The sequence below is a fragment of the Ascaphus truei genome, chromosome 13 (genome assembly GCF_040206685.1).
Source record: "Ascaphus truei isolate aAscTru1 chromosome 13, aAscTru1.hap1, whole genome shotgun sequence".
NCBI classification, from domain to species: Eukaryota; Metazoa; Chordata; class Amphibia; order Anura; family Ascaphidae; genus Ascaphus; species Ascaphus truei.
Window position 1 is genome coordinate 8,809,296 of NC_134495.1, and position 23,968 is coordinate 8,833,263.

General features: G+C 51.3%; 1 protein-coding gene across 1 annotated transcript in view; it reads right to left on the reverse strand.

Moving 5' to 3' along the window:
• Window positions 1-8,053: 8,053 nt before the first annotated feature.
• NCOR2 (nuclear receptor corepressor 2) overlaps window positions 8,054-23,968 on the reverse strand; it is a 274,837-nt gene continuing 258,922 nt past the window's right edge. Inside the window, exons 36-39 of the mRNA XM_075569217.1 lie at window positions 23,070-23,291; window positions 21,267-21,488; window positions 14,525-14,704; window positions 8,054-13,289 (exon numbers count right to left, since the gene is read on the reverse strand). Coding sequence (XP_075425332.1) covers window positions 13,114-13,289; window positions 14,525-14,704; window positions 21,267-21,488; window positions 23,070-23,291 — 800 coding nt within the window. The 3' untranslated portion in view covers window positions 8,054-13,113. The remainder of the gene's footprint in view (window positions 13,290-14,524; window positions 14,705-21,266; window positions 21,489-23,069; window positions 23,292-23,968) is intronic.

Below are 23,968 nucleotides of genomic sequence, written 5' to 3' on the forward strand. Positions count from 1 at the left end.
GGGTGAAGGGGAGGTGGAGGGGGGGTGAAGGGGAGGTGGAGGGGGGTGAAGGGGGGGGTGAAGGGGAGGTGGAGGGGGGTGGAGTGAGGGAGGTGAAGGGGGGTGAGGGTAGGTGAAGGCCGCTCAGTCACCCGTCCGGCAGCTCCCTCAGCCGTCCGGCCGCTCCCACGTGGATCTGAGGCGGGAGGCAGCGTGTTGTGGCCGCTCCCCCGCTGTGTCCCGGGCGCTCGCTCCCCCGCTGACTGTAGCGGCGCCGAGGGGAGGTGAAGGGGGGTGAGGGGTGGGTGAAGGGGGGGGGAGGGGTGGGTGAAGGGGGGTGAGGGGTGGGTGAAGGCAGCTCACTCACTCGTACGGCCGCACCCACGTGGATCTGAGGCGGGAGGCCCGCTTCCGGGCCGCGCTTCCCCTCTCCGGGAGTGGCGCACGTGAGGGGGAGAGCAGGAGGCCCGGGCTCTCCGGGAGTGGCGCACGTGAGGGGGAGTGCAGGAGGCCCGGGCCGCGCTTCCTCTGGGAGCGGCGCACGGTGAGGGTGATGGTGCGGCTGGGGATGTTGCGGAGCGTGTGGATTTGGGTGAGGTGGGGAGGGGGGAGAGAGTGAGGGGCACCGGGAGAGGAGGGGGGGGTGGAAGGTGAGCTGCGGTCCAACTGACGGGGGAGAGTGAGAGAGAGAGAGAGAGAGAGAGAGAGAGAGAGTGAGAGAGAGAGAGAGAGAGAGAGAGTGTGTGAGTGTGTGTGTGTGTGTGTGTGTGTGTTTTTTTGTTTTTGTTTTTTTGTTTGGCCCGTCGCTCTGCCTCAGGCCAATGAGAGGTGCGGGGGCGGGCAGGCCAAGGGACCAATGAGATTGCCGCTAGGGACGCAGACATACAGTGAACTCAGAAATATATAGTAGATACATCAGGTTTAATTCATCTACAAGCATCCGGGGGTAAACACAAGAACAATGGAGCCACGTTTCGGACCCCCTGGTCCTTTCTCAAGCCACTAGGGGGGCTGCATTGTTCTTGTGTTTACCCCCTGATGCTTGTAGATGAATTAAACCTGATGTATTATTGATAAATTCTGGTGAGTGCTGCAGAGTTTTATTTTTTGATCTATCTATATGTGTGTATGTATGTGTGTGTATATATATATATATATATATATATATATATATATATATATATATATATATATATACACACATATACATATATATATGTGTATATATATCTATATGTGTGTATGTATATGTGTGTGTATATATATATATATATATATATATATATATATATATATATATATATATATATATATATATATATATATGTGTATATATATATGCAATAACAAAGGGATAGACACACACAAATATGCAAAAAAAATGCATTTTATTGACCCAAAGTTTCAACTCTCTTCTCTCTGCTTTCCTTTCTCCTCTTTCTCTCTCCTCTCTCACCCTTCTCCCCTCTCCCTCTCGCTGCAGTTTTGTAGCTTGCGGCTGGAAATTTGGAGAAAAGCAGCATTCTGTGAGCTGGGTATTTTTCTTCACTAATAAATTCTGCTGGGAACAGAAGGGCCTTTCTGCAGCGTCTCTGCGTCTCTGCGGCTGCCGGCGCTGCCAGTCAGCTTTGGGAATGCTACCCGATGGCCTCTCTGCCACTCGGCATTAACCCTCGAGAGCACAGCAGCTGGGAATGTATATACCGTGTGCCTTACAAAACAAACATGGAATACAGGGAAATGTAACCCCTGCGGTGCTGGGTGGGCCAGAAACGTCTTGCTTTGCTTTAGAGGGGTTAATGTTGGTGGTCAAAGTGGCATAAAAGAAAAGTAGTTGTACTCTGTGCGTACCAAGGGCCACCAACAGGACAGGTTTTCAGGATATCCCAGCTTCAATGCAGGTGGCTCAATCAGTCCCTGCTTCAGCGCAGGTGGCTCAATCAGAGGCTCAGTCGATTGAGCCACCTGTGCATCACACTTTCACCACTAGTCCATGCCAATGGACCTCACTACTGCTCTATATTGCTGCATGCTGATTTCCAGTGGATAGGGGGATAACACACCTTCCACATCAGCTCGTGTGTCCTGCAGGCTGTTTGGGAACCGAGCGGCAGCAGCCTAAAGAAAACTAGGCGGGTAACAGCCACGCGTGACCTTGGGTATGTCCCCTGTACGGGTGACATAATATGACGACGTGCTGTATTGGTGCTCCGGCGTGTGGTGTGAGTATGCACAGAGATATTTTCAGGGTGATGGCGTAGCAGCCTAAACTTGCTCTTTTAATGGCCTTCAGTCTGCATGCTGTGTCACGGTCATGTGCTCGTCTCTGTGGCTGTTGTGCGGGATTAATGTCACCTCCCGGTCTCATGTGTCTTCCCCTGCTGGAATTTGTTGTGTGTGTTGTGCCAGGAGACGCTGACAGTGATGCAAGGACATTTTCTGCATTGTGCACCCACAGCCAGAAAATATTTCTTACGCAAACACCCTAATTAATGAATCCTATTGCTAACAACACTTTATTCTGAGCTCGGGGGCAGGGGGGGGGGGGGGGGGAACAAGACCCCAAACTGCCCCTCAGTGTGTGCAGACAGCATGGGGGTTACAGCTGTCACTCACTGCGGAAGCTTCCAAAGTCACGCCCCACAATTCTTGCTGCTGTGGATGCAAAGCATTGTGGAAAGAGACTTTGGAAGCTTCTGCTGTAAGTGACAGCTATACCCGCCATGTTAAGGGGCAGTTTGGGGCCTTACTAGGTGCGCAGTGAGCCACCTGTGATATTCTGAAAACCTGCCCCTTAATTAAATTGTGGTGGGGTTGAAGACCCTCATATGACGTTGGGGTCCACCAGCCACCTGCCACCATTTTCTACCAGAGGGCCCAGCAATGCATTGCTGCCCGCCGCCAGGGGAGGAGAGCGGGGACAGGGGCCTTGGGACCGTCTGTCCGATCACAGAAGTTGTGCCCGTCCTGACAGCACTTGGGTGCAGCTTCCGTGATTGCATCGGCCAGTCCGACACTGGAGGGTGCGTTGGACAGGTGGGCAGGTCCCAGGACAACCTCTCCATGCACAACTTTCACCGGGTGAAGACCGTGGTCCAGGGTCCCGGGAGAGCTGGCAGGTTACAGTTTGTGCTATCAGGTTGCTGCGCGGAGGGTGCAGAGTATGCAGGAGACCCCTTAGTTGGGGAGGGGGCAGAGTATTCGGGAGACCCCTTAGTTGGGGAGGGGGCAGAGTATGCAGGAGACCCCTTAGTTGGGGAGGGGGCAGAGTATTCGGGAGACCCCTTAGTTGGGGAGGGGGCAGAGTATGCAGGAGACCCCTTAGTTGGGGAGGGGGCAGAGTATTCGGGAGACCCCTTAGTTGGGGAGGGGGCAGAGTATTCGGGAGACCCCTTAGTTGGGGAGGGGGCAGAGTATGCAGGAGACCCCTTAGTTGGGGAGGGGGCAGAGTATGCAGGAGACCCCTTAGTTGGGGGTAGTTGTACAGAAGCTGGGTTGCGGTCTGCACAGGGCACAGGTCCCACACATGTTCAGCAGAGACTGACAGCTCTTTCAGTCTCAGCAAACAGCCATAAATCTCTCCCACATTCAGCTGCTAAGTCTGTGTCAGGCGATTTATTACTCGTACTCTGGCTGCCGACTAACTTGCAAAAGTAAATAAAACCGGGTCACATTGAAATTCCGCAAGGGGCTAACCCCTCCAGTGCTGGGGCGGGAGAGGGGGTGCAACCCACTGGAAGGGTTAGACAGGGTTAATAGCACTTTTTAACAAGGGCCAGTTGTCATTATAATGGTTGATCCCTTGCTGTCTGTACCTACTGCTCCTTGATTCACTGACAAAGTGGTTGAAGTTCAGGTCACATTGGTCCATGAAGATGTACTTCCTCACAGTTGTCCCCGAGGCTCCCACCCTCCAGCGTCCGAGAACGACCTCTTGTTCTAGCACTTCTCTTTCTCTGAAACATGCTGCCCTCCTGTTCTTTGCCGGTATAATTGGGGTCGCTTGGAGTTGATATTGTATCCTTCCTTTCTCCTCCAAGCTGTACAGGATCAGGTCCTTTTGGTCTTTCCCGATACTTTTTATTATGTGGTCCACTGACTCCCGCCAGGGGGTTCGTGAGATGTCTCCAAGGCGTTCTCCCCCCCAAAAAATGTGTAATGGGGGGGATCTCAGGCAGGATAGTGGGTTCCTGAGCCTTTGTGGGGCTTAACTGTGCAGCCCCCAATCTACACCACAGCATGGGGGGGTACAGATGTCAATTACAGCAGGAGCTTCCAAAATCACTCCCCACACTGTGTGCAGCAATGCATTGTGGGACATGTCTTTGGAAGCTCCTGCAGCGAGTGACAGCTGTTCTCCCCCATGCCACCTGCACACACCGAGGGGCAGTTTGGGGGGGGGGGTAGGGGGGTTATTAAGCGTGTTCCCTCCACGAGCTCAGGACACTATACTGCCGGCGATTGGTCACAGAGGCGAGTTAGCGTAGTCTGATGAGTAGCAATAAGATTGTTGTTGATGTAGAGACCATGCTGATCTTCTTTGATCTAATGTCCTGGAGATATGGGGGCGTCATAAGTGGTGTTATTTAACACAGCACTTTCCATCGCCTGGGGACATCTTCTGGCCCATTCACTTGGCATCTTCCAGCACCGCTTAGAAAATGTGGCCCATGGTCTCCAGAACTGAACACACTAGGTGGGGTCTTACCAACGATCTATAAGTGTGACATTACCAGCCCTCGCTCCCATCACCGCGCTGTGCTGTCCGAACGTTCCTGTGCTGGCCAGCTCAGTGGCCGGACACATGGTTTCAATCGTTGCCTATTTGGGGTTTTGTTTCTTCTCGCGTCTTCAGCTTCTCTTCTGTTTCCTGGAATTCCCAGAGTTCTCGGCCTTTTTTATTTCTGTTTGATAGATTCTTGTTGGTTATTCCATGGTCAGCGCCCACGAATGAGCAAACTACTGAAGGGGAAACACCACACTCCTGAAGTTATAATCTCGTCGTCATCTCAGAGACCTCCTCGTACCGGTTTTAAGCTGGCTGTGGCACATACTCTTGTATCAACAAACTAACTCAGGGGTTCTTAACTCAAGTCCCCACCCCCAACAGGTCAGGTTTTCACAATATCTCAGCTTCAGCACAAGTGATGCATTCGAAGACTGAGCCACCTGCGCTGAAGCTGGGATATCCTGAAAACGTGACGCGTTTGGTGGGTTCTGAGGACTGGAGTTGAGCACCCATGTTAAAATCTGGCACATTATGGGGTAGAGTTCAGGCCACAGCTTGACCCCGACACTAAGGCCCAGCTCAGACAGGCTGCTACGCGGCGTACGCGGCTCTCTTGTAGGATTGACAATGGGAGTTGTCAAACAAGAAACGACTCGGCGCAGTACAGCGCTGACGCTGCTGCACTTGAAGGAGACAACTGAAGTTGTAATTTCAAACAGCAGCCGCGTCACGTATTTCGCCGGCCAATCACATACACTTTTTATTAAATGGATGACGTAAGTCCCGCCTCCAAGTCGCGTCATTCAGTCTGCTGGGGACGAGCACACATCGCCGAGCCGACAGGGGCGCGGACGCATCGTAGTGTAGTGGGCTGAGCGCAGCCTAACCCTTTTCACTTAATGTAACTATGTTATCTGTCATTATAAGTCGGTGCCCAGGACATGCGTGAGAACGCGCGGTAACTCGCAGCGTGTCCTCCCTGGTAACACACGTTATAAATAAAGGCAGCAAGAAGTCAAATGGTGCCATCTAGAGGCCGTGTTAGGTACTCTCTGATATTAGATCTATAAGGATGATCTCGAGCGAATCGAGCAGTGTTGGGCAATCAGTGGCCGTGGGCTCACGTAACCCTCCCTCTGTAAGTTAACCTGAGTCATTTAACCCCTTTGCTTCCACGTGAGCTGCCAATTCAGGTGTTTAACAACGCCCATACTCATCCCGAGAGGGGCTGCTATGTCAGGCAAAGCAACACATTTCCAGCGCCTCTTGCAGCGATAGGTCGAGTGGCTGATTCTGCGTGGGGCAGCGTCACAGTGTGCGTGGGGCAGCGTCGCAGTGTGCGTGGGGCAGCGTCACAGTGTGCGTGGGGCAGCGTCACACAGTGCGTGGGGCAGCGTCGCAGTGTGCGTGGGGCAGCGTCGCAGTGTGCGTGGGGCAGCGTCACACAGTGCGTGGGGCAGCGTCACACAGTGCGTGGGGCAGCGTCACACAGTGCGTGGGGCAGCGTCACACAGTGCGTGGGGCAGCGTCGCAGTGTGCGTGGGGCAGCGTCGCAGTGTGCGTGGGGCAGCGTCGCAGTGTGCGTGGGTCAGCGTCACAGTGTGCGTGGGTCAGCGTCACAGTGTGCGTGGGGCAGCTTCACACAGTGCGTGGGGCAGCATCACACAGTGCGTGGGGCAGCGTCGCAGTGTGCGTGGGGCAGCGTCGCAGTGTGCGTGGGGCAGCATCACACAGTGCGTGGGGCAGCGTCACACAGTGCGTGGGGCAGCGTCACACAGTGCGTGGGGCAGCGTCGCAGTGTGCGTGGGGCAGCGTCGCAGTGTGCGTGGGGCAGCGTCGCAGTGTGCGTGGGGCAGCGTCGCACAGTGCGTGGGGCAGCGTCGCACAGTGCGTGGGGCAGCGTCGCACAGTGCGTGGGGCAGCGTCACAGTGTGCGTGGGGCAGCGTCACACAGTGCGTGGGGCAGCGTCGCAGTGTGCGTGGGGCAGCGTCGCAGTGTGCGTGGGGCAGCGTCGCAGTGTGCGTGGGGCAGCGTCGCAGTGTGCGTGGGGCAGCGTCGCGCAGTGTGCGTGGGGCAGCGTCGCGCAGTGTGCGTGGGGCAGCGTCGCAGTGCGTGGGGCAGCGTCGCGCAGTGCGTGGAATTAAAGCCAGGGCGTATTTGAGCACAAATATTCACGTTTCCAGAAAATATTCAAATGAAAGTATGCCTTGCCACGAGTAAGGCCACGATTATAGGCATCTGTGGCAGCTCATCACGGGCACCTCTCACCCCAGCGATGTGTGATCTTGGCTGCAGGAGATTGGGGAGGCGTGGCAGACGCCTCACAAAGCTAGTTCGCCCTCATTGGCTGAACTGCTCACGCGACCGCGCTTGACAAGACTATGGGCGGCCGCATAGGGATTAGCAATTTGTGCTTGTCGCGCTATTGCAATCGCCCCGACTATAAGCTCAGCTTAAGAAAGGTAACACAGGGATCTGACTTCATGCTTTCCTTTGACATCATCAGGTTATTACACCCAATAACGGGAATCTCAGAAACCTCGTTTACATTCCGATTGTATGTCTTTAATGTACATAGCGCCATTAATGTACATAGCGCAGATGTCATCGTTTGGCTTCTAATGTGATGTAGAAAATGTAAGGCATAAATGCAAGCACATGAGAACAGTGTACGTGGTCCTAGACTAGTAAGGATTCCCTGAAATATAGGAGGTGAAGCATAATACTCATTCTCTCTGTAGCTGTCGCTGTGATGAGTTTCAGAAGTGCCCCCACAACATGTGCATTTAAACGTTCATCAGTGTAATCGCTTTGGTTCAGCCCACTCCCTGCTTATGGGGGAGACTCGCAGAGAAGTAGGTAAACTGCAGCCTGGCTGCCTACTTTCTCCCTGATCAAAGTGCCGCCATCCCAATTTAAGTCAGTTGGAGGTAAAGACACAAATCTTATTTTTGTATGAAATATCATGTGGGGCAGAATGGTTGCACGCACATTTGAGAGAGATGTAGGGCGTGAGTGAGTGGGGTGGTCGTGTGCGCTTAACCCCTTTACCAGAACAGCTTGCAATGTGTTGGCCGGACACTTTGGCAGAGAAGGGGTTAGAATACATGGTTCCCCATCGTACGTTATAATGGCGTAAGGCAGGGGCGCTCAACCAGTCCTCAAGCCCCCGCCCCCCCAAACAGGTCACGTTTTCATGATATCCCTGCTTCAGCACAGGTGGCTCAGATTGAGCCACCTTTGCTGAAGCTGAGGTATCCTGAAAACCAGACCTGTTGAGGGGGGAGGTTGAGGACTTGGAGTTGAGCGCCCGTGGCGTAAGGAATCAAACAGACAAGTTCCGCTTTGCTGGCAATAAGCTTTTTTTTTTTTTATTTAAACAGTTAGGCAGCGTTGTCACACTGTCCCCCTGCGAGGCGGCGGGCGCGTTGTCACACTGTCCCCCTGCGAGGCGGCGGGCGCGTTGTCACACTGTCCCCCTGCGAGGCGGTGGGCGCGTTGCTTTAAAATAACAGTGAACAAAAATTTCACCTTCAGTAGAAGAAAAAACAAACCTACAGCAAGCTGCATTAAATATGTACAACTGTTCTATTTACAGGCCGCGATATCATACATTTCAGTTCAAAACAGCGCCGCACACGCGGGACGTGACGCAGACGCAGTCCCTGTACAGTCACTTTCTGCATTTGCACAGTTCAAAACGATACATTTTCCTATATCTGATTTTTTTTTGTCTGTACATATTACCAAGTTAACCAACTTTAAACTCTTAATTGCACACACAATAATGATTGGTCAAACTGTAGCAGGCAGCACACTTGTGTTATTACACTAGGGTGTGTGATGTAGGACACAGGGATTACACTACTCTCCGGAGAGATTATGCTCCCCCCCCCCCCCCTTGACAGTCCAGTAAATGCCCATCAAGCAAGAAAGGGTTAAAAAGGACAACCTGTTTTTTGGGCTGCAGAAGTGAAATTGCACCTGGAAAACCCGATCCCATTACTCCGTGTTGGCTCTGCGATTGAGCAGTGAACTTTCCTGCCCCGAAATCCACTTTGCGTGGAAGGAGGAGGGAAATACCGCAAATATTACCTGCGTTTTGGTTTAGCGGGCAACAAAAGTGTGTATTAGCTTTTCCCGTTTCCAGGAAATAAATATGCAAATGAAATGGGTTTTGCTACGAGTAAGAAAGGTGACAGATTAGGATAATGATTTAATGCATTCCTTTTACACTCTTATCAAGTTAATGACGCTTAATAACTGAAGTCTCGGTTACATGTTAATGGGGTAAGTAGCGTGTCAATACTTGACACACGCCTGTGCATGGGACATCGGTAGTCCGTGTATTTCACGAGGAACCTACAGCCAGCCATATATAACCCGTGTTCTGTTCAACTCGTTCGCTTGGTCGTAGTATCTATCACAAAGATAATTACTCGATTTAGTAAATAATGCAAAATGTTAGGCTTGGCACTGCAAACCTTAATGCAGGGGCGGCCAACGCCAGTCATCAAGAGCTACCAACAAGTCAGGTATTCTGGATATCCCCGCTTCAGCACAGGTGGCTCAAAGACTGAGCCACCTGTGCTGAAGCTGGGATATCCTGAAAACCTGACCCGTTGGTAGCTCTTGAGGACTGAGTTGGCCGCCCCTGCATTAATGTATAGGTTATATGCACCGATCAAATAACCCCAGACAACTCCGTTGCTGAACCCCCGGAATAGGCGGCCGCCCCTCATGCCAGCGTGCGCATTGAAGAACGCTAATGTTAGAGGGCGGTAAAAAGTACAACTACTTTATTTAGAAACCTAAACTACCGCATCTTACATAAAATAGACTCTTTTTTTAAAGGCTTCCGCTCTTCCTGCTCTTATAATATATATATTTAAGACATGCAAATGAGCACAGTAATATTTCCATTTGCTATATATATATATATATTTTTTTTTTTAAGGTAGTGTCGCGTGAGCTTGACCATCATGTTTATAATGATTGTACATTTCCATCATGTAGCACAGTACCACTCTTGTGTGTGTTGCTTGTCACAGTTACATATCCAGTAGCAGCTCTCCCCAATAGAAGTAAAAAAAAACAACAGATGCGTGATTAGGCCGAACTTGAATTGCCGAACAAATATTTTGGCAAATGTTACCTTCTTTACTAGCCGACGTGCATCGCCTGCAAGGTCCAAAATGTTTTCCCCCCGAATGCATCACTGAGCCATAAACGTGTGCCAATAAGGTGGTAAAATCCATGTGTCTAATTATTTCTTGGGGAATGACCTAATTCCTCTTCCAATTTGCTGTGAAACGGCTTCGCAGCGCTGGGGAAGAGCTTAACTTCATTCCAACTAATGAGGCTACAACCTTCTCTAGCTGGTGGAAGAGGCGTCACAGAATATTAGAGAAGGGTCCTAAAGAGAGTTTCATTAGCAGTGAGAGGACGAGTCTAACTAAATGCTGTATGCACCGTCCTACGGATTCCCCACGATGCATGCGCTGTCCGTCCCACGTACTTCACACCACAATTAATGATACCGCACAAGACAGAGACCGATCTTAACTCATTTGGCATTAAACAACATTCATGGAAACTTAGGAATTAAGGCTAAACGTTGCCAAAAACTCTGGCTGCTTCTAACAGTGACGGTGTCAGAACTAACCAGCATCAGTAACAGTCATTAGGCTCCCCCCCCCCCTCCCCAAATGTGAGCACAAGGGCAGAGGGGGGAGATCGCGTCCTGGTTTATAATACTGCAGGCCCCGCAATAAGTAATTCTAAGAAAATGCAGAAGCAGCAACCGCTTGATTCTCTGCACAGCGTCAGGAGTCGCCACCACTCACAGGAATGTTTGCTATGTGACTATGTAGTGTTTCCATGATCTTTATTTAAATCAGTGAAATAAAGGACCGGGTTTCAGCTCGTTTCGGTTTAACCCCTTCAGTGCTGGGAGGGGGCATTCCAAAGCAGCAAAGAGAGCACGTTCTCAACAAATGGTCTCGGAATCAGAACCCTTTACTGGACTAGCAAAGGGCTGGTCCCAGAAGAATTGGCTGTGTGTGTGTTTCCTACATGTGGACTCCCAGGTACAAACGTTAAATAAAGGGGTATTATACAGTATTTCTTTTTGTACAGATCCTTAAACATGTTATATTTTGGGGGTACATTTAAAAGGCTGTTTTCAGACAATAAAGTAACCACAATCCCTCACTAGTATAAGGCCGACCACTGTCAGATAGGAGGGTGATAACGCCACTCATTTTAGGTACGGGATCTTTGCTCTGCTATATGCTGCAGCTTCCTTCTATAAAGCACGCTCTAATGTCATGTAAGGTAAGGCTCTGCTGACATCTAACAAAGACTGGTACAGTGACTTGTACAATTAAAAGGAGCACTTCTTAAATATGCCCTCGTGATCCTTCAACCGTTCTAGATTTCCTCTGACACGGAAAACTCCCGGCGTATAGCAAATCAGGAAAGAAACCGCTGCTGCTTACTGACCCGAGGCACATTATCGGAGGGACGATATTCTGGCGTGTGACTGCAAAGCGAATACATTCTGAACCCCAAAATAACTTGGGCAGAAATGCAAAGGAATGTACACTTCCTATACCACAGGGGGGCCCAACTCCATTCCTCAAGCCCTCCCCCCACCCTAACAGGTGACGTAGTCAGGATATCCCAGCTTCAGCACAGGTGGCTCAATCAGGGGCTCCATCAAAGACTGAGGGATATCCTGAAAACCTCACCTGTTAGGGGGGCTTGAGGACTGGAGCCTCTGGGATAGGACAATGAACATTATTTAGTAATGCCTTCACCACAAAGGGGTTTCATTTGCAGGTAACATCAGTATCAAAAACATACCCTGTTGCCCCAGAGATCACTGCTAACTCAATCACCCGGGTAACGCTCAGACAGGTTAGAGAGGGCAGCGGTTCTACCCAGGCAGAACTCTGCCACCTGCAGTATTCTTTACCGACACGGGCGGGAGCTGCAAACGCACACATTAATACATAAAGTGCAGGTAATGCGGTGAGGACACGCTAATAAGCACCTCCCGCGCCCCGTCTCCTGCGTAACTACATCGGAAATCGCACATTTTTGTTCAGAACTCTTGATATATATTTCTTTTGCGCCCAAATTTGCCAGTGTATTTTATTTATATAAAAATGGTTAATTCAAGAAAAAAAGAAAGACAGTTCATATTAACCCTCCAACTCAGGGGTGGGCAACTCCAGTCCTCAAGGGACACCAACAAGTCAATTTTGAAGGAAATCCCTGCTTCAGCAAAGGTGGCTCCATCAGTCCTTGCTTCAGCACAGTTGGCTCAGTCCTGTGCTGAAGCAGAGATATCCTTAAAACCAGACCTGTTGGTGGCCCTTGAGGACTGGAACTGCCCGCCCCTGCTCGAACTGGTTGGGACACCAGAGGCGGGAGGGGAATCCTCTTCTTGCAGGCTGGTACCGTTTCAATAAAAGATGGCGGAGGCGTGCGGCGGCGCTAGTCCAAAAGCTATTTCCCTTATCCTCTTTGCTGCTAAAGGGCCTGCTGAGATACTCTGCATCATTAAAGAGTGCAGCCTGTTCATTTGCAGGGGCCAGGCAAACCGCCCCTCCCCACCGGTTGCACTGGAGCAGCCTATGTAAGGTTCGTGTATGTGTAGGTACATGTGCCATGCTATATACAATGGGTATAGTACACCAGCAACCATGGAAAAAACATGCAGCATTTGCACAAAAGGTTGTCTTTATTTCACACGTCACCAGTAATCCTTCAGCAGAACATTCTTTAGTAGAGGTGAAGGACGAGGGAAAATATATCAAGTGCTGTCAGCCCTGCGGCTGATGCTTCGGGGGAGACACAAAGGTAAAGGCCTTTGGTTGGGTCCTAATAAGGCTGGTAACAGTTCTGCAATAACCGTGCATGCAGCTGTGCTGCTAGGTCTCTGTGTGCAATAAACTGGAATGTGTATATAGCTTAAGTGCATATGAACACATGTACATACATATACATTGTACACAGACATACGTTATCACGCTTACGAGTCAGCTTTTGTTAACAAACCAATGGAACGTAGCAAGCACCAGGTGGAAATATCCCCTGAGTATAGAACGAAAAGATCCAATCTTCTGCGAGGTCTGTGACCTGCTACCCTTCCTGAGCAGTCTCGTGCCAGAAACCGCCTGTAGGAACACTGGACTCTTGAGTGAAGACTCGGGAGTCGTTTTAAGGCTTTTCAGACTGTAGACTTTCCAGCGGCAAAATCGCATTGGCTGCAAATCATGTCCTGCTTTAGTTCCAAGCGGTCGGATTGGCCGTGGGTGGGCGGGTGGGGTTGGTAGGGGGAGGGGGTTCCATCATGACCGGAGTTCCATTGTTGGTTGGCTGTCCACATACACTTTCACTCGCTGTCCGAGAGCGTCTCATACTGGGAGCAAAGCAGCGGTTTGGGCTCTTCGTCCCGGGGCCGCTGCGGGGGCCCGGGGTTACTCTGTGGAATGGACGCGGAGCTTGGCGCAGCAGCCAGGCCGGTGGGGAGCCTGATGGTTAGTGGATTGTACGGAAATGGTGTTGACCCTGAAGAGAAGAAGGTGAAACGTTAGTTACTGGATGAATGTCTCGCTCAGAACTGGACCAGCGCTTGGGCACTTCGTCATGCCCACTGGCTGTACAATTTACCTGTCGGTAACCCGCCGGTCGGTAAACTCTGTCTCGTGTGTGTATTACACAGTCGCAGCTAATACTACAATTTGTTTTCCAATATACTAGCGCTCTCCTTGATATTATTTTACTTTTATCTAATAACGGTTATTTTTTTATTTTTCATATTTATCTGCGAGGGTGAGTGCGTCCCTGGGGGATCAGTTGTGCGAGTGCAGCGCGCAGGGTACGGGGGGGGGGGGGGGCCGCGACACATTCTGTGGTGTTCCTGGACGTGGTGGCGATTGGAAGTCAAAGCCCCAAGCTATCGTCGTCAGGTAAAAGCCGCGCCCCAGAATGCATTGCTTCAGTAAGCCAATCTTTGGCACCGCCCTGGTCAGTTTCCAGGGGTGGCAGACCAGGACAGTGGCCGTAGCAGGGTGGGCTTGATAACATGTTACCAATGAGGCCCTCTACCCAAGCGACACCACGAATTCCCCTTATTGGTGCACTTTAGCCAACACACAAGAGAATATAGAAAGGAGCTCACGAGCGTGTCTTTCAGGGGCAGCCAAATCCAGTACTCAAGGGCCACCAAGAGGTCAGGTGTTGAGGATATATCTCTGCTTCAGCACAGGTGGCTCAGTTTTTGACAGAGCCACCTGTGCGGAAGCAGGGATATCCTGAAAACCTGACTTGCTGGTGGCCATGGAGGACTGGGAATTGGCCAGACCTGGTGTATATGAACAGCCACAAATTAGGCACATGGGTTGTTTTCACGTATTGAAAGTTCATGGATGTATTGGTGCAGAATTGTAAGGGCCTCAGCACAATTCTGTTATCATTTACCAACACAGAAGAGTTGCAGGTAGTGATTCTTATTAATGGACCGGCACCATCGGTACATTTGCAGAGATATGGGTGAGGTCACCTGTACACAACGCACGTGCTGGTTTATCAAGCGCTATTACAACTGGAATCAAACCTTAATTACAGATGTGATAAAAAGAAGATTAAAGAAGAAGGTTAAATATACTTTGAGATCGGGGCCATCGGTGGGAAGACCCCCAACACGTTGTAACATGTCCCGGCCCCCCAGGCGGACACAGGGCTACAATCTAAACTTGGGACTGGTCCCACACGTGTTGATGAACAAGCGCTTTGTCCCTCACCTGTTGAGGACGGCCTCTCCTCCCATACTCTGTTGGTTAGGGGGGTTTTCCTGTTGCAGTCCCCCTCTGAGTGCACAGACGAAGCTGACGGCGGCCTCTCTCCGGAAGGCTGGCCGGGCGCCGGGGACTTGGCCTTCCTGCTGCTCTGCCTGCCAGAGCCCTTCGACTTTCCTCCGCTTCCTGAAAGAACAAAGCATCCCAGAGCGTTGCAGAGCGCGTTTCGCCATTCCTTTAACCCCTTCGCTGCCAGCAACGCGCCGGAGAGGTCACCCCTGTTGAAGCCCTGGGGGTCAGCAGTGAAATGCATGGCAGCAAAGGGGTTACATAACTTATCATGATAGTGCTCACTGCTCCCCCCACCCGGCCTACAACCAATGGGAAGAAAGAAAACCGCTAGTCACACAAGGCTGCGTAGAACCCTATAGAGCAGCGCAGCAAACGCTGATTTGAGGATCTACAGATTTTCCGAGGAGACAGCCCAACTACAAGCTCTCCTCCGGTTATTGGACACCAACCCAGAAAGTGGCGTTTTAATGCGTGTTTAGGCAGAGACGCGTTACTTTCTAATCCAACCTAAAAATAGTATTTGCTAAGGAATGTAATTACCCGATTTGTTTTCCTTGATCAAATGTAACCATGCTTATAACAAATATCTGTCCGCTCTCGTTTCTTTGGGAAGTTTGCATAACTTATTGTTCTGGGGCTTCTGAGTGGAAGTGTTTGTTTATCAATCATAGTGCTTCCTAGTCTCCTTTTCAGAGGATAGACAAGGTACGAGAGGCTCTGCCTGTGCAAACTCCTGCTGCACATGGTGATATCACACACAGAGAGCAGCCAGGGGGACACAAAGCCCTCCCAAGTCTCTGCTCACTAGGTTTACAAACTAGCTTTAAAAAAATGATTTAGATATACATATAGCGGTTGGATTTCAATAATAATAATAAAAGGCGATCAATCAATGATGGCCTTTTTAACCGGTTAAATGCCGGTGTTTGGCGTTTATAAATAGATTCTGCGACCTCTGATGATTGTATGGTCCGCAAAAGCTTTGGGGCATTTTTATAATCTTTACCTAGTGTATTTTGTTTGAATGCGTGTTTTTCAGTCGCAAAGGCTGCAGCTTCTTTTTGTATTCTTTATAACGTTATGGCGATGCCATCATTAGCCAGATAAGCAGGAAGAACCAAGCAGGGTGTGAGCAGCACGGATCTCACCAAGCAGGGTGTGAGCAGCACGGATCTCACCAAGCAGGGTGTGAGCAGCACGGATCTCACCAAGCAGTGTGTAAGCAGCACGGATCTCACCAAGCAGGGTGTGAGCAGCACGGATCTCACCAAGCAGGGTGTGAGCAGCACGGATCTCACCAAGCAGGGTGTGAGCAGCACGGATCTCACCAAGCAGGGTGTGAGCAGCACGGATCTCACCAAGCAGGGTGTGAGCAGCACAGATCTCACCAAGCAGGGTGTGAGCAGCACGGATCTCACCAAGCAGTGTGTGAGCAGCACGGATCTCACCAAGCAGGGTGTGAGCAGCACGGATCTCACCAAGCAGGGTGTGAGCAGCACGGATCTCACCAAGCAGGGTGTGAGCAGCACGGATCTCACCAAGCAGGGTGTGAGCAGCACGGATCTCACCAAGCAGGGTGTGAGCAGCACGGATCTCACCAAGCAGGGTGTGAGCAGCACGGATCTCACCAAGCAGGGTGTGAGCAGCACGGATCTCACCAAGCAGTGTGTGAGCAGCACGGATCTCACCAAGCAGGGTGTGAGCAGCACGGATCTCACCAAGCAGTGTGTGAGCAGCACGGATCTCACCAAGCAGGGTGTGAGCAGCACGGATCTCACCAAGCAGGGTGTGAGCAGCACGGATCTCACCAAGCAGGGTGTGAGCAGCACGGATCTCACCAAGCAGTGTGTGAGCAGCACGGATCTCACCAAGCAGGGTGTGAGCAGCACGGATCTCACCAAGCAGTGTGTGAGCAGCACGGATCTCACCAAGCAGTGTGTGAGCAGCACGGATCTCACCAAGCAGGGTGTGAGCAGCACGGATCTCACCAAGCAGGGTGTGAGCAGCACGGATCTCACCAAGCAGTGTGTGAGCAGCACGGATCTCACCAAGCAGGGTGTGAGCAGCACGGATCTCACCAAGCAGGGTGTGAGCAGCACGGATCTCACCAAGCAGTGTGTGAGCAGCACGGATCTCACCAAGCAGGGTGTGAGCAGCACGGATCTCACCAAGCAGGGTGTGAGCAGCACGGATCTCACCAAGCAGGGTGTGAGCAGCACGGATCTCACCAAGCAGGGTGTGAGCAGCACGGATCTCACCAAGCAGTGTGTGAGCAGCACGGATCTCACCAAGCAGGGTGTGAGCAGCACGGATCTCACCAAGCAGTGTGTGAGCAGCACGGATCTCACCAAGCAGTGTGTGAGCAGCACGGATCTCACCAAGCAGGGTGTGAGCAGCACGGATCTCACCAAGCAGGGTGTGAGCAGCACGGATCTCACCAAGCAGTGTGTGAGCAGCACGGATCTCACCAAGCAGGGTGTGAGCAGCACGGATCTCACCAAGCAGGGTGTGAGCAGCACGGATCTCACCAAGCAGGGTGTGAGCAGCACGGATCTCACCAAGCAGGGTGTGAGCAGCACGGATCTCACCAAGCAGGGTGTGAGCAGCACGGATCTCACCAAGCAGGGTGTGAGCAGCACAGATCTCACCAAGCAGGGTGTGAGCAGCACGGATCTCACCAAGCAGTGTGTGAGCAGCACGGATCTCACCAAGCAGGGTGTGAGCAGCACGGATCTCACCAAGCAGGGTGTGAGCAGCACGGATCTCACCAAGCAGGGTGTGAGCAGCACGGATCTCACCAAGCAGGGTGTGAGCAGCACGGATCTCACCAAGCAGGGTGTGAGCAGCACGGATCTCACCAAGCAGGGTGTGAGCAGCACGGATCTCACCAAGCAGGGTGTGAGCAGCACGGATCTCACCAAGCAGTGTGTGAGCAGCACGGATCTCACCAAGCAGGGTGTGAGCAGCACGGATCTCACCAAGCAGTGTGTGAGCAGCACGGATCTCACCAAGCAGGGTGTGAGCAGCACGGATCTCACCAAGCAGGGTGTGAGCAGCACGGATCTCACCAAGCAGGGTGTGAGCAGCACGGATCTCACCAAGCAGTGTGTGAGCAGCACGGATCTCACCAAGCAGGGTGTGAGCAGCACGGATCTCACCAAGCAGTGTGTGAGCAGCACGGATCTCACCAAGCAGTGTGTGAGCAGCACGGATCTCACCAAGCAGGGTGTGAGCAGCACGGATCTCACCAAGCAGGGTGTGAGCAGCACGGATCTCACCAAGCAGTGTGTGAGCAGCACGGATCTCACCAAGCAGGGTGTGAGCAGCACGGATCTCACCAAGCAGGGTGTGAGCAGCACGGATCTCACCAAGCAGGGTGTGAGCAGCACGGATCTCACCAAGCAGTGTGTGAGCAGCACGGATCTCACCAAGCAGGGTGTGAGCAGCACGGATCTCACCAAGCAGGGTGTGAGCAGCACGGATCTCACCAAGCAGTGTGTGAGCAGCACGGATCTCACCAAGCAGGGTGTGAGCAGCACGGATCTCACCAAGCAGGGTGTGAGCAGCACAGATCTCACCAAGCAGGGTGTGAGCAGCACGGATCTCACCAAGCAGGGTGTGAGCAGCACGGATCTCACCAAGCAGTGTGTGAGCAGCACGGATCTCACCAAGCAGGGTGTGAGCAGCACGGATCTCACCAAGCAGTGTGTGAGCAGCACGGATCTCACCAAGCAGGGTGTGAGCAGCACGGATCTCACCAAGCAGGGTGTGAGCAGCACGGATCTCACCAAGCAGTGTGTGAGCAGCACGGATCTCACCAAGCAGGGTGTGAGCAGCACGGATCTCACCAAGCAGTGTGTGAGCAGCACGGATCTCACCAAGCAGGGTGTGAGCAGCACGGATCTCACCAAGCAGGGTGTGAGCAGCACGGATCTCACCAAGCAGGGTGTGAGCAGCACGGATCTCACCAAGCAGTGTGTGAGCAGCACGGATCTCACCAAGCAGGGTGTGAGCAGCACGGATCTCACCAAGCAGTGTGTGAGCAGCACGGATCTCACCAAGCAGTGTGTGAGCAGCACGGATCTCACCAAGCAGGGTGTGAGCAGCACAGATCTCACCAAGCAGGGTGTGAGCAGCACGGATCTCACCAAGCCCAAAGTCCAAGGAAAACACCCACATCTCACAGGGCACTCAAGTACATGTTTCACTCTAAGGCCGCGATTATAGTCACGGCGCGCGCGCGACCGAGCGTGTGACTTCATTCTAAGGCCGCGATTATAGTGACGGCGTATGCGCGCGACCGAGCGTGACGTCATTCCAAGGCCGCGATTATAGTGACGGAGTATGCGCGCGACCGAGCGTGTGACATTCTAAGGCTGCGATTATAGTGACGGCGTGCGCGAGTGACCGTGTGACATCATTCTAAGGCCGCGATTGTAGTGACGGCGTGTGCGCGAAACCGAGCGTGTGACATCATTCTAAGGCCGCGATTGTAGTGACGGCGTGTGCGCGAAACCGAGCGTGTGACATCATTCTAAGGCCGCGATTGTAGTGACGGCGTACGCGAGCGACCGAGCGTGACGTCACTCTAAGGCCACGATTATAGTGACGGCGTGCGCGAGCGACTGAGCGTGTGACATCATTCTAAGGCCGCGATTATAGTGACGGCGAGCGCCCGCGACCGAGCGTGTGACATCACACGTGAAACATGCAGTAGGCGAACGGGAAGCAACAGGGAGGCGTGGCTATGACGTCACGTGAGCGGTTCGCCCTCATTGGCTGAGGCGCTCATGTGACACGGCCGTCGCGCTGCAAGAAGAAGATTTGTCTCCTCTTATTGGACGCCCCGTAGCGCTTGAGCGCGCACTGTGACCCTTCATTGCTGTACATTCATTTGTTCCGGCGTCGTGCGCACGAGCGCCGCCGCCACTATAATCGCGGCCTAAGGAAGCCCGTTACTGAAGTGGTTTCAGGTTTAGTACAGGTAGTAAGCGCTGGGATGTTGCTGCAGCGATGTCCAAGGTGACAGGATGTAGGGAGTGTGTGTATATAGCATACAGGTGCGACACCGGGACGTGGCACTGCCACGAATCCCAGCGAGACAGGACTGAGTGGCGTGTGTGTCCCCCTCTGCTCTGTCCGGGGACGTTTCACCGCGATCATATGACCACCGGCATTTGTCCGCAGAGGGACGCTTCACCGCAGCCGATCCGCCGCGAGACCTCCGCCGCTTCCAAGGTAAGTTGTACTGGTTAGGGGTGTGATTTAAAGGGTGTTAGTGGTTAGGGTTAAATATAGGGACTTACCTTAGTGGCAAAGTTGTCGGCGGCTGAGCGTCCCAGCGGCAAGGCGAGTAGCGGTGAAGCACTGGCGGTCATTTGGTCGCGGCGGAACGGGCGTGACCAAATATCCTACACCGTGCTCTGTGTATCGGAGTCAGTCAGCTCTGTGTGTCTGAGCACGTGTGTGTGTGTAACTGAGCATGTGTGTGTGTAACAGAGCACGTGTGTGTGTGTGTGTAACTGAGCACGTGTGTGTGTGTGTAACTGAGCATGTGTGTGTGTAACAGAGCACGTGTGTGTGTGTAACTGAGCATGTGTGTGTGTAACTGAGCACGTGTGTGTGTGTGTAACTGAGCATGTGTGTGTGTAACAGAGCACGTGTGTGTGTGTGTGTGTAACTGAGCATGTGTGTGTGTAACTGAGCACGTGTGTGTGTAACTGAGCACGTGTGTGTGTAACTGAGCATGTGTGTGTGTAACTGAGCACGTGTGTGTGTGTGTGTGTGTGTAACTGAGCATGTGTGTGTGTGTAACTGAGCACGTGTGTGTGTGTAACTGAGCATGTGTGTGTGTAACTGAGCATGTGTGTGTGTGTGTGTAACTGAGCACGTGTGTGTGTGTGTGTGTGTGTAACTGAGCACGTGTGTGTGTGTGTGTGTGTGTAACTGAGCGTGTGTGTGTGTGTGTGTACCTGAGCGTGTGTGTGTGTGTAACTGAGCATGTGTGTGTGTGTGTGTGTATCTGAGCACGTGTGTGTGTATGGGAATCAGTCTGCTGCTGCGTGTGTGTTTGTATGTATAGGAATCAGTCTACTGCTGTGTGTGTGTGTAGGAATCAGTCTACTGCTGTGTGTGTGTGTGTGTGAATAGGAATATGTCTGCTGCTCTGTGTGTGTGTATGTGTGTGTATGTGTATGTGTAGGAATCAGTCTGATGCTCTGTGTCTATCGGTGCATGTGTGTGTGTATCTGAGTCAGTCTGCTCTGCGTGTTTGTATGTGTGTATCAATTTATGAATGTGTGTATCCGAGTCAGTCTGCTTGTGTATCAGTGTGTGTGTATATCTGAGTCAGTCTGTTCTGTGTGTATCAGTGCGTGTGTATCAGTGTGTGTGTGTGTGTGTGTGTGTGTGTGTGTGTGTGTGTGTGTGTGTGTGTGTGTGTGTGTGTATCCGAGAGATTGTTGTTTTTTTTAAATTAGAATAAAGACCACTTGCGGGAGAGGCGTCGGCTTTGTAAGTGTTTTAGAATAGAAAGCAGCAGCGCTGTTCTCTGGTTACTGGGACTGAGCGAGTTGAACACAAGCGGAAAGCTGGCGGGAGGAAAATAAGGCGATACCGGGGAAATCAATAAACATTAGGAAAGAGCGAAGGTGTGAGAAACAAAAAGGCTGCAGACCTGCCAGTGATCGAATGTCGTCATTCCGTCCGTCAGCAGTGGTTATGGGCATAGCAGCGGGCAGGCTGGCATTCAAAGGGTTAAAAGCACTGGCATTGAGGGTTGAGAGGTCTTCCCACTGCTCATCATATTTACCCATTAGTGCCTTCCTAATTATTGCCTCCAAGCCCATGTTGCTACTGGAGTTCTCCTGCACCGACTGGCTTCTACAACTGAGGGGTCCTGGGAGAGGGAGGCAGAGGGGGGAGACCTGGGATGTTTCTGCACCAAAGTCATAGATTTCCTACCTGCAAATCACCGATTCCTAAATTCTGAGAGGGGGGGGGGGGGGGGGGGGGACAGGACACTGCGATTCTGTACTTACTGCTTCCATGAGCCAGGACTAAGGAAACCTGCCCTGTGTGTGTGATACAGTCAGTCTGCTCTGTGTACATCAGTGTGTGTGTGTGTGTGTGTGTGTATGAGAGAAAACTGACTAGGATACACACGCATACACACTCAAATATTCTCACACACGCACAGAGCAGACTGTCTATATTTGTATCAGTGTATGTGTGTACGTGAGTCAGTGTTCTGTGTGTGTATGTGTTTGTGTGTATCTGAATCAGTCTAAGCTGTGTGTATCCGAGTCAGTCTGCTCTTTGTGTATCAGTGTGAATGTCAGTCTACTCTTTGTATAACAGTATGTGTGTGTATCTGAGTCAGTCTTCCCTGTGTGTATGTATATATTTGAGTCAGATGTGTGAATCTGCTCTGTGTGTATTAGTGTATGTGTGTGTATCGAAGTCTCATGTGTGTATGTGTATCTCCTCTGTGTATATATGTGTGTATCTGAGTCAGCCTGCTCTGGGTGTGTATCTGAGTCACATGTATGTATGTATGTATGTGTATCTGCTCTGTGTATATCAGTGTATATGTGTGTATCTGAGTCAGCCTGCTCTGTGTGTGTGTCTGTATTTGAGTCACATATGTGTATGTGTATCTGCTCTGTGTATATCAGTATATATATGTGTGTATCTGGTCCTTCTGCTTTGTGTGTATCAGTGTGTGTGTGTGTGTATCAGTGTGTGTGTGTGTATCAGTGTGTGTGTATCAGTGTGTGTGTGTTTGTGTATCAGTGTGTGTGTGTGTGTGTGTATCAGTGTGTGTGTGTGTATCAGTGTGTGTGTGTGTGTGTATCAGTGTGTGTGTGTGTGTGTATCAGTGTGTGTGTGTGTGTGTATCAGTGTGTGTGTGTGTGTATCAGTGTGTGTGTGTGTGTATCAGTGTGTGTGTGTGTGTGTGTGTGTATCAGTGTGTGTGTGTGTGTGTGTGTATCAGTGTGTGTGTGTGTGTGTGTATCAGTGTGTGTGTGTGTATATCAGTGTGTGTGTGTGTATATCAGTGTGTGTGTGTGTATATCAGTGTGTGTGTGTGTATATCAGTGTGTGTGTGTATATCAGTGTGTGTGTATATCAGTGTGTATATCAGTGTGTGTGTGTGTATATCAGTGTGTGTGTGTGTATATCAGTGTGTGTGTGTGTATATATCAGTGTGTGTGTGTGTGTGTGTGTGTGTGTGTGTGTGTGTGTGTGTATCCGAGAGATTGTTGTTTTTTTAAAATTAGAATAAAGACCACTTGCGGGAGAGGCGTCGGCTTTGTAAGTGTTTTAGAATAGAAAGCAGCAGCGCTGTTCTCTGGTTACTGGGACTGAGCGAGTTGAACACAAGCGGAAAGCTGGCGGGAGGAAAATAAGGCGATACCGGGGAAATCAATAAACATTAGGAAAGAGCGAAGGTGTGAGAAACAAAAAGGCTGCAGACCTGCCAGTGATCGAATGTCGTCATTCCGTCCGTCAGCAGTGGTTATGGGCATAGCAGCGGGCAGGCTGGCATTCAAAGGGTTAAAAGCACTGGCATTGAGGGCTGAGCGATCTTCCCACTGCTCATCATATTTACCCATTAGTGCCTTCCTAATTATTGCCTCCAAGCCCATGTTGCTACTGGAGTTCTCCTGCACCGACTGGCTTCTACAACTGAGGGGTCCTGGGAGAGGGAGGCAGAGGGGGGGAGGGTGGGGAGGATGGGGGGGGGGAGGGAGAGAGAGAGAACAGACAGGCCGGGGAGAGAGGGGGGTGAGAGAAAGGAGAAGAGTGAGAATTTTTTTTTGTGGGGGTCGTACATTTTATCCTATGTTTTAGCTCTGGCAGCAAAGTGATTAAGCACGCTTGCTTAGCACTCCAAAGATAATCTGTGTCACAATATACTATTTCACATTCACTTGCAGAGGCTGGAATATATACTGTATATACACATATATAACACACACACATTATTTAGAGACCTAAGCCCTGCCAAAGAAGTAGTGGTTTTATGTACATGGATAAGTGGGCTCGGGGTTCTGTGAAATCGCAAAACATTTTTAAAGGGTCCCACAGTTATTATAAGGTTTAAAAACGGTGCTACATTGAACAGAGGGGAATAGAGAACGATTTTTTGCTGCCCGTTTGGTTAGAACGCCTCTGGGAATCCCAAAGTAACCTCAGGTTTAATCACAAACCTGAGATTCTAGGTATAAATAAGGTCCTGCGTAGGCGGAATTGCAACTTTAAATGACTGTAAATCCCTGGGGAAGGGACGGAGGGGGGGAGAGGAGGGGAGGGGGGGGAAGGGACGGAGGGGAGGGGGGGGAAGGGATGGAGGGGAGGGGGGGGAAGGGACGG